Source organism: Mustela erminea, chromosome 18 (genome assembly GCF_009829155.1).
Source record: "Mustela erminea isolate mMusErm1 chromosome 18, mMusErm1.Pri, whole genome shotgun sequence".
NCBI lineage: Eukaryota > Metazoa > Chordata > Mammalia > Carnivora > Mustelidae > Mustela > Mustela erminea.
In genome coordinates, this window is record NC_045631.1 from 55,896,662 (window position 1) to 55,906,745 (window position 10,084).

General features: G+C 52.5%; 1 protein-coding gene across 1 annotated transcript; it reads left to right on the forward strand.

Moving 5' to 3' along the window:
* Positions 1 to 1,616: 1,616 nt before the first annotated feature.
* Positions 1,617 to 7,609, forward strand: MRPL58 (mitochondrial ribosomal protein L58). The gene is made up of 6 exons (XM_032320961.1): positions 1,617 to 1,851; positions 4,233 to 4,269; positions 5,718 to 5,777; positions 6,494 to 6,576; positions 6,887 to 7,056; positions 7,287 to 7,609. The coding sequence occupies exons 1-6, from the start codon at positions 1,666 to 1,668 to the stop codon at positions 7,369 to 7,371; spliced, it is 621 nt and encodes a 206-aa protein (XP_032176852.1). The 5' UTR covers positions 1,617 to 1,665; the 3' UTR covers positions 7,372 to 7,609.
* The last annotated feature ends 2,475 nt before the right edge of the window (positions 7,610 to 10,084 follow it).

Consider the following 10,084-nt stretch of genomic DNA (forward strand, 5'->3'; position numbering starts at 1 on the left):
TTCTTCCAGAAGGGCCTCTATTCTGGATGGTTCACAACAGCAGCGGGTGAGGAGCTTGCCAGCTGCTCCCCTCTCCACCCAGGAGTAGCGTGTCTCACTCTCTCCTCAACCCCCTTCCTCGTCCAGAATCCAGGCCACCAGATGGCCTGAGCAGGCTGTGTTTATTTGAGGCCATGGAAACCTACAGCTCCTTTTTTCTATCACTCTGGGGCAGGAGCAGGGCTGGAACCCAGCCTCAGAGCAATGACGCCATGAAATGGTGCTGACTTTATTATTCATAATCCTTGAGCTGTCGACCTAAGTGAGTCCCTGGCTTTGCTCCTTGGAGCAGCTTTTTCCGGTCATCACAGTGACGCCTCAGTTCCGTCTGAGGTCTTGGGACTAAGACAGGGAGGGACCCAAGAGATTCAGAGATTCCCTTTCCAGCCTAGAGCCCAGAAGGCAAATGTCTATCATCATTCCCTTCCTAGTTTGCGTTTACAAAGCCAGTGCCAGAGAAGTAGTTTATTCCTTCCTGAAGAATATGCCTGTAAAGGCTTGATTTGATGACAGCCTCCTGTTTCAAACAGCCAGCATCCCTAGGGACATATTTTTCTAGGTAATTGTGCTTTCACTAAAAATAGAACTCTTCATTACAAAACAATCACTGGGATGACTAATAATCACTAATCATTTATTGAGTTGTTTCCATTACCTACACTGCCTCTCAACAAAGAAACTTAGCCAACACAGCTCTCTCCAAACACTTCTTGCTCTACTTTGAACCTGTCTGACTTAGAACTTCTGTTTGGAGGTTCGTGTCTTAAGAACCCTGGAAAAGGGCTCTGCTTAGCCTGCCTGTGGTGGCCTAGATCTCTACCCTTTCCCCCAACATTCCTTTACCTCCTGGCTAGGAGAAACCCTCATCATACTCCCACAACGCTGTTTCTTCTGCAAAGGGGTGTGGGTCCCGTTTTAAACACATTTCTTTCTCCACCTGCCAGCTTCTCCCCCATCTGGTATCTGTCTTGTGGAGTCTTCGCACACCTGCTCAGCTGGGATGTGCTTAAACTGCCTTGTGAATGACCCTGAAGTTACCAAAACTCAGCTCTAGCAGAATTCACCTTTCAAAAACACTGACAAAACTCATAAGTTTGGAGTATCTGTGATTTGCCAGGTTCTGGGTGCTGGGGACCCAGCCGGGAGCCAGTGCCCCCCTACCCCCACCCCAGCTTATTATATTCTGACTGAAGACGGGCAATGAACTAGAAAAAGAAGATTGAGTGACATGGAAGAAAAAAAGAAGAGAGAGTAGAGCAGAGTCAGCACAGGGGATGCAGACGGACAGGAGAGCGGACCGGGAGGGCGTCACTGCCCCTGAAAAGGAGAGAAGTGGTGTTTCTGGGGGACACGGATTCCGAGGGTTCTTTTCACCAGGAGGCTCCCTTGAGAGCTCGCTGTCTGGCCCACAGAGGATCTCAGCGCTCCACCCTGGCCTCCCCATGGCGGCCAGCCGAAGGGGAGCGTCTCGCAGGTGCCAGGGAGAGCAACCCCGGAGCTCAGCTCGCTGCCTCCCAGAGACCCCGGCGGGCACTAAAAGCCGCGCGGAACTAAAATCCTGACGGACACAGGAGCCCGCGGACCGCGGAAGGAAGCACCCACCGGAAGCCGCCCCGGGATCCGAACATGGCGACCGCCCGGTTCCTGCACTGGGGCCTGAGACGAACCGGCGCCTGGCTGCTCCCGCCGCCCGCGCGCTGTCCCCAGCGGGCTCTGCACAAGCAAGCAGAGGGCACCGAGTTCCAGAGCATCTACAGCCTGGACAAGCTCTACCCGGAATCCCGGGGCTCGGACACCGCATGGAGGGTGCCGGTGAGCGGGGAGGGCTGGACGGAAGGGGCGTTTCCCCGTCCCTGCTCGGGGGACAGCGGGAAACCCGGGCAGCATCGGCCGGGCGGGAGCAAATCGCAGGTGCGCGCGGAACGAGGCGGTGGCCGCGGGAGGGGGATTGCGTCCGGGGCGAGCGGGGATGGGGCCGCGAGGCGGGACCTGTCCCCCGGAGGCCTGGAGTGTGCGGGCGTCGCGAGGGCGCGCTGAGTGTTTCTTACGGGGCCCCCCGGCGTCCCCGCTCGTCCCCGGCCTCCTGTCCCACACGTGGGCATTTCCCCTCCAGAGTGGACGGTAGAACCCAAAGGCTGCCAAACTCTTTGGAACCTTTTGGGAAATTACACTGTGCATAGCTTCTAGGAACTTCAGCGCGCCTTAGGAAACAGGGCCCCTCTTCAGGGTGCACTGATTCCCAGCCGGCTGGGTACCGGCTCTGAACGGACCCCGGGCAGGAGGGACAGGACCTAGCCGGTTCTGTTGCGTTTCCACCGACGGGACTGAAAGAGACATTGAACTTCAGCTAAAAGCATGGTGTGTGCACTGTGCCAGGCATGGAGATACGGAAGTTAAAACAGAATCTGAATGCTTGTGGAGCTTATCTTCTCATAGAGGGAGACAAGCAACAAATAAAATCAGAACTAGAGTGTATGTGAGATGGGCATGAGTACTTCTGGGGAAATAAAACCTAGAAGGAAAGAGTGCTGAGGTAGGGGGAAGGGTTGCAGTTTTAAGTAGGTTGGTCTAGGAAGGCCTCTGGGAAGATGACATCTGATCAAGGACCTGGAAGAAGCAAGGCAGTGGGCCATGCGCAGAGTTGGGGAGATGAATATCCCTGCAGAGATGAACATTCCTGGGACCACCTCAGAGCGATAGCATGCTTGCCTTGTTGGAGGAACGGCAAGCAGGCCAGTGTGGCTGAGCAGGGGAGTCGGAGCAGATAAAGCTAAACAGGAGAGGCGTGGGGTGGGGTGTGACATGTTTACAGGGTTAATAAGCCTTTAGCTTTACTCCAAATACCATGGAACATATTGGGGATTTAAAAAGGGAGAGAAGTGAAAAGATTCAGGTTAGTTTTACAGGGATCATTCTTGGGGTGCCTGGCTGGAGCGTGCAACTTGGGGTTGTGAGTTCAAGCCCTATGTTGGGTGTAGAGATTACTTAAAAATAAAATTTTTCGGGGAGCCTGGGTGGCTCATTTGGTTGAGCATCTGCAGTAGCTCAGGTCATGATCCCAGGGTCCTGGTATCAAGCCCCACTTCGGGCTCCCTGCTCAGCAAGAAGCCTGCTTCTCCCTCTCTCACTCCCCCTACTTCTTCTTCTTCTTCTTTTTTTTTTTAATTTATTTGACAGAGATCACAGGTAGGCAGAGAGGCAGGCAGAGAGAGAGGAAGGAAAGCAGACTCCTTGCTGAGCAGAGAGCCCGATGCGGGGCTCGATTCCAGGACCCTGGGTTCTTGACCCGAGCCGAAAGCAGAGGCTTTAACCCACTGAGCCACCCAGGCGCCCTCACTCCCCCTTCTTGTGTTCTCTCTCTTGCTGTGTCTCTCTCTGTCAAATAAGTAAAATCTTTAAAGAAAATAAAAGTTGCAAAGAGCAAGCGAGGGAGCGTGGGATAAGCACAGAGAAGTAAGAAGGAAGCTGGCAAGGACAGCTCAGGAGGAAGAGGGAGCACAGCTCCAAGGAGGGCGGGGCCAGAAGTCCTCAGTAGGCAGGGAGAGCAGGGCAGTGAGGGTTGCGCTCCGAAATCGTTCTAAGATGAAAAGGATGAAGGCAGCCAGACAGCGGACAGGTGAGGATACCATGAGTTTGGCTGGCCAGAAGAGCCTCAGAGCGGGTCATGTCTGCACCAGGCCTGCAGACTAGGGGCTCAGGCTCAAGGACATGACTACCAAGAAACAGAGCACAGGAGAGACACAGAGGTGAAAAGTCCTGCAGTGAGTAGTTCCATCTGACACAAACCCTGAAGGCACATGGCCTCCCAGGTGAGCCCGCATGGCCCAGGAAGGAACAAGGTGGCCCACCAGGTTTGTTGTTCTGGGTTAGCAGAGGGTGTTCCTTTTAGAGTCTCCCTGAGGCACACGTCCTGCACATCTTGGCCTCCCTCCAAGGAGCCCGGCCCTCAGCAGTGCGCAACTCCAGCTAAGGCTGCAGATCCCAGTTCAGACGTCCTGGAAGAGTGTTTCAGTGCTGGCACCTCCGGAGTCCGGGGAAGCTTTCTCCGTCATCCGGAAATGGTTTTGCGGGGGACCCAAAAATAGTTGTGTTACATCTGCAGTGTGGCTTTCCGTCCTTTCTCCGATTGCCCTGGACCAATTCAGAGTCACAGCGGGTGACGTTCATTTGACACTGTGTATGTTACGTTACAGGCTGAAGCACAGAAGGCCAGTAACGACATTCCTCTGGGTAAGTAATTGTGTTTTATAAAAAATCAGTCACTTCCCCCACCCCTAAACATTCCTTCCAGACCTCTCCAGCCTCACAAAAATATATAAACTGTCTTTGGGCATGCAAAAGCAGAGTCCTCTCAGCACTGTTTAGAGTGGCCACAAAATAGTGGCATAGCCGCTCTGGACTGCCATGCAGCGTGCAAGACGAGTGAGGGCTCGTGGTGGCCTTGGGACACAGACCAGTCTCTACAGTAGATGAGTGGATGGCTATTTGGAAGAAGTTAAGCTGCTGAAGAAGATATATAGTAAGCTCCTATCTCTGCGTCAGAAACAGATTTCTATGCATATACATAAATCTGAAAGGATGTACAAGGAATTGGATATGAGGACTGGCTTGGGGAGTCGAGAAGAAAGACATACCTCTTGGCTGGGGAACAGGAGTGGGGACTTCTCCCCACTGTTTGCATATCTTTTTTTTCAAGATTTTATTTATTTATTTATTTGTTTGTTTGTCAGAGAAAGAGAGCAAGCAGGAGGGCACAAGCAGGGGGAGCAGCAGGCAGAGGGAAAAGCAGGCTTGCCGCTCAGGTCATGATCAGTGTCCTGGGACTGAGTCCTGCTTTGGGCTTCTTGTTCAGTGGGGAGCCTGCTTCTCCCTCTATCTTAAAAAAACAATAAAATGAGGGGAGGAGGGAAGGACGCCTCTCAGAAGGAGTCGTGAGGGAGATGGGCCACCAGTGACTCGGGGCCAGCTCTTTGCCACTCGTACCTTTCGGCTGGCTCACCATCCAGTCTTCTGGAACTTTCCCACTAGCATGCCTTCTCCAGACGAGGACTCAGACGCTGCTTTTCACGAATTATGAAAACAGAAGGAAGAAACGTCATTTTACATTTTATAGACAAACCAACCTGAGGCCCAGGGAAGCAGAGGGACTTTGCCAAGATCACAGTCAGTCAGGGGCTGTGCCAGTGTTAGAAGCAAAGCCCCAGGCTCCGGTGCTAGGCCACTTCCATCCAGCGGGCGCTGGGAATAGACAGTGAGCATCTGTCCTCTTGGAGCTTCCAGTCTGTGGGGCTTCGACACCCACCACATTGTGAAATACGACATCAAGCTAAGTTTGTCCCTAGTTCGAGCTTTTGAAAGAGTCTTCGCTTTAAAACAAGCAAACAGCAAAAAGCTAGCCCAGCCAGATCTGGTGAAAGGGACCAGACTAGAGGCAAACGACCCAGGTCATAATTTTACAAACTCTGCTGTGACCCTGGAAAGGGGACTTCTTGATTTTAGTTTTGACAAACTGTAAATAATCTCGACTTTACTGCCCTGAATGTTACATTAATATATATAAAAGTCATTGAAAGAGAGGTATCATAGGGATGGTTATGTTGGTAATAAATTAATTTGTGCATTTTGGCATGGAATAATCTCTCTTTTTTTTTCTTTCTGGTGTGCATCCTGTTCTATAGATCGTTTGACGATATCTTACTGTCGGAGTAGTGGTCCTGGGGGCCAGAATGTTAACAAAGGTACAAGGCACCTTGTTTTCTTTCACTTTATAACTTGGCTGGGAGATGTACTTTCGGAATTCTGTGTTTACAGTCATATGGAATAAAGGGATTTTTTTTAGCAGAAGCCTAAATACCACCAGTTTATAATAATCCTCTTTATTCTTGTGAATGTGGTCTGATCAGCTGCGGGTTGCTAGGACTCGGGTTCCCTAAACAAAGGGAAATCACAGTGTAAGTTGGCAGCTGGCTCTGCGAACAGGTTTCCTTCGTGGAACCTACCCCCCACCCCATTCTATTCAGACCCCATTAAGAGAAGCACTGAGTGGGCGCCTGGGTGGCTCAGTGGGTTGAGCCTCTGCCTTCGGCTCGGGTCATGGTCTCGGGGTCCTGGGATCGAGCCCCGCATCGGGCTCTCGTTGGGGAGCCTGCTTACTCCTCTCTCTCTCTGCCTCTCTGCCTATTTGTGGTCTTTGTCAAAAAAAAAAAAAAAAAGAGAGAGAGAGAGAGAGAGAAGCACCGAGCATTTAGTTCCTGAAAGTTCGTTTTCGTCCAGCAGTGCCTCACTATCTTGCAGGCTCCTCCTATCACCAACTTTGTATCCCCGAGTCACACAGGGCAGAAACGTCCCTGGCTGGATGTCTTGCCTCCCTGTTTCAGGATCGTCACCAGCCACCGGGTGCTGAGCCTACTTGAGAGTCTCAGTGACCCGTGCTCTCTCCTCCCTTCATTTGCAGTGAACTCCAAGGCTGAAGTCAGGTTCCACTTGGCAACTGCCGAGTGGATCGCAGAGCCTGTGCGGCAGAGGATCGCCATCACGGTAACCACCAGTCCCTTTTCCATAATTCCTCAGTCACCCTTAAACCTCTACTCCGGGGACACCTGCGTGGCTCACTGGGTCAGGTGTCTGTCTTCGTCTTGGGTCATGATCCCAGGGTCCTGTGATCAAGCCCCACATCGGGCTCCCTGCTCAGCGGGGAAGCCTGCTTCTCTCTCTCCCTCTGCCTGCAGCTCTGCCTTGTTGTGCTCTCTCGGTCTCTCTGTCAAATAAATAAAATCTTAAAAAACAAAACAAAACAAAAAAAAGCCTTTTCTCTGTAGAACTTGGGTTTTTCTTTTGTTCTCTGCAGCATAAAAATAAGATCAACAGGTCAGGAGAGTTGATACTCACCTCTGAATGTAGCCGCTACCAGTTCCGAAATCTGGCAGATTGTCTTCAGAAAATTCGAGACATGATTGCTGAGGCCAGCCAGCCAGCGAAGGAGCCATCCAAAGAAGACGCTGCACTCCACAGAATCAGGTCCCAGAAAGGGCCCCCAAGCTCCTCTCAGCCAAGTCGTGGGGGTGGGGGTAGGGGTGGCGGCACCGAGAAGACAGGAGGCAGGGGGAGTCCACGATTTCCCAGCAGAGGGTGGGGGAGCGCGGGGAGTGAGAGAGACCGCTGACCCGGGGGCCCCTGCACTGAGCTGCAGCAGCTCTCACCACTCTGAATCGAGCATCTGGGCCTAATTGCGGTCTTTTTGTTTTCAGGATAGAAAACATGAATCGGGAAAGGCTGAGAAAAAAGCGAATACATTCTGCCCTAAAAACAGACAGGAGAGTGGGTATGGATTGAAATCCTCCAGAGCCGGCACGGCCCTCTTCAGGGGGTCCATGCTGCCACAGCCGAGAGCATGAACACCGTCAGGAGACCCTGTGTGTGGGGGTGTGTGGGTGTGTGGTTGTTAACACCTGTACACGAGAATGTTCATCTGGAAGGAGGGTTGCAGAGGTCTTCATGAGCCATCACCTACTGTCAGACCTTAATTACTCGTTTACCATATGAGCTGCATTAAAACTCCGCAAGAAATGCAGTGGGCTTCGCCTCATTCAGAACGCTAGAATTCCGACCTGTTCTGTCAGTTGAAATCTGCCCCCTGGAAACAGGACCGAGCTGCAGTGTCTCCTCTCAGGAAACCTGCCTCGGGGTGGGAGGGCTGAGACAGGTGAGCTGGGCCTTGAAAAGGGAAAGGATTTTAGTCCGTAGAGGTGGGGGAGGGACGTGCCGGTGGGAGAGAACAGTATGGAAAAGGGAAACCGAAGAAAAGGCTGGGGTGGAGGAGCCGAGGCAGCCATCTGAATGGTGGATTCATGCCAGGGGATCGTGGGAGGTGATTCTGGAAAGGGAGACAGAAGCTCAATGTGGAGACTCCAATCCAAGTTCAAGAGTTTAGATTTTAAGAAATGTAGGTGACAGGGAGGGGCGCCTGGGTGGCTCTGTCGGTTGAGTGTCCAAGTCTTGGTTTGGACAAGATGTTGACTCAGGTCAAGATCTCAGGGTCCTGCCCTCAGCGGGGAGCACCCCCCCCCCCCATGCACACACGCTCTCTCAAAATCTTTAAAAAAAAAAAAAATGTTGGTGACAGAGCTGCTGAGGTTCTCTAGTGGGAAGGATCCCACGTGTCCGGTGCTGTCGCATGCTGTGGGGTTTTAGAGGCAGGAAAAGAGTGAGTTGGAACTGAAAATAGGTTTTTGCAATCCTCTGGGTACGGGAAGTGCCCGGCCCAGCATAACTATAGCAGAAGACAAGGCATGTACGGATTTCTTAGGATGTTCTCTATGATTTTGATCTAGTTCACGCATTCAGCAAATACTGCTTTGTGATGCTCTGAAGGGCGGATAATTAGCCCCAGTAGTAGGTACACCATGTGAGCCAGGCCCTCATTCATTTAAGTGTAAACAAGGGACAAAAGTCGTTGATAAATGACTAACGAGTCCCCTCAAGAGACTCAGAACCTAGGAGCAGGAGAAGCTCAAGGCAAGGCGGTGCCACATTGGCCTGCTTATTCGTTAATTCAACAAACAATGAAAGCCAGACACTGGGTGATGTCCCAGGGACTCAGCGGTGAACAAGAAAGTCCTTTCTTCCAGAGAATTTACATTTGATCAGGTGATGATAAAAAGTCGAGAAGAAAAGTGGGGTTCCTGCTACGGTAACACACGCTAAAACGTAAATATCAGGTCTAAATAGGTTCTGGGAACCAGAGATGCAACTAGTTCCAGCTTGAGGGTCAGAGCAGATAAACTTGGTCACGGTTCTTGACATAGGAGGGAGAGGGGAGGGGTTGGCCATGGAGCAAGGTGAGGGCTTAAAATGTGACCGGACATTGAGACTCTGCCCCTGCGGAGGCTGTTGGGGAGATTCATCTGTGAATGAACAAGGAGCGCGCGGGAAGATGAGCACAGGCGGGCGGACTGACCCCTGTGGGCGGCAGGGACCCATCCTGGAACTCGGGCAGTGGCAGCAGGAACGGAGAGCCAGCAGCAGGTGCAGAAGGATGATGGAGACAGGAAGTGGGCCCAGGCAGAGCGGGAGCAGGTGCGCGTGTGCTATGCGTGGTGCTGCCTGGACACCGGGAAGGCAGAAAGGAAACAGCCGTGGGAGGATGGTGGGATGTGGATGGTTTTGCCTGTGAGGAGCTGACCCGTGGGGCCTGAGGAGGAGGGGAGGCCTGGGGCTGGGAGTGAGGCCGCAGTTGGAGGCCGCAAGACGGAGGCCAGAGGCGGAGTCTTGGGAATGGGTAGGAGCAGCTGAGGATGAGGCAGAGCAGAACCTGTGGGCTTGCTGGGTGAGATGGTGGCAGTGGGTGACACTGGAGCAAAGCGCTGGACCTCAGAGGACTTCAGAAGACCTTAGTGGCACGTGAAGGGACCTGGAAAGGCTTTCAGGACACACAGGAGGGCATGAAAGGGAAAGAGAAGCAACAGCTTGAGGGACAGGATAGAGCACAGGAGTAGGACCCACCCTTTAAAAATGCTGGGTGCTCGGGTGCCTGGCTGGCTGTGCGGGTAGAGCATACGACTCTACATCTCGCTTCCAGCCCCATTTTGGCAGTGGCGCCCACTAATTAGGAAAGCAATAACCTTTAAAAGGCGGTGGGCAAAAGAATGAGCACAGGTGAAAATGATTCAGCGTAGTAGCTCCAAGCAAGGCCAAAGTGCTTTATGGTGAGAGTTGGAGGGGGTGGTGACTGAGGGGGAGGAGACTTCTGGGATGCGGAAGTGCCTGCTCTCATCCACTTGTCACATGAATGTCACACCTCAAGGAACGAATTGGTTAACTTAAAGAGCTCCCTCAAGGCCAGGGACTGGAGTCAGGTGGCTCCAAATTCCTCCTTCTTGATGAGGTTAGGCAGGAAGGAGATGGGTTTCTGCAGACTCTCCACATGTGGGAGAGAGAAAAGCAAAGAGGAATGTCCAAGTTCCCTGGGCCCTGCATGCCTGGAGATGGGGGAGGCAAATTCTCGAGGCAAGCGCACGGGGAATAACGGCTGCTTTCTGCTGAAGCT

What these genes read in the sequence shown, in the direction of transcription:
- MRPL58 (XM_032320961.1), top strand. Translation starts at nt 1,666, where the DNA reads ATGGCGACCGCCCGGTTCCTGCACTGGGGCCTGAGACGAACCGGCGCC. An exon ending in ACACCGCATGGAGGGTGCCG is followed by an intron (nt 1,852 to 4,232) that starts GTGAGCGGGGAG and finishes GTTACGTTACAG; the next exon opens with GCTGAAGCACAGAAGGCCAG. An exon ending in GGCAGAGGATCGCCATCACG is followed by an intron (nt 6,577 to 6,886) that starts GTAACCACCAGT and finishes TGTTCTCTGCAG; the next exon opens with CATAAAAATAAGATCAACAG.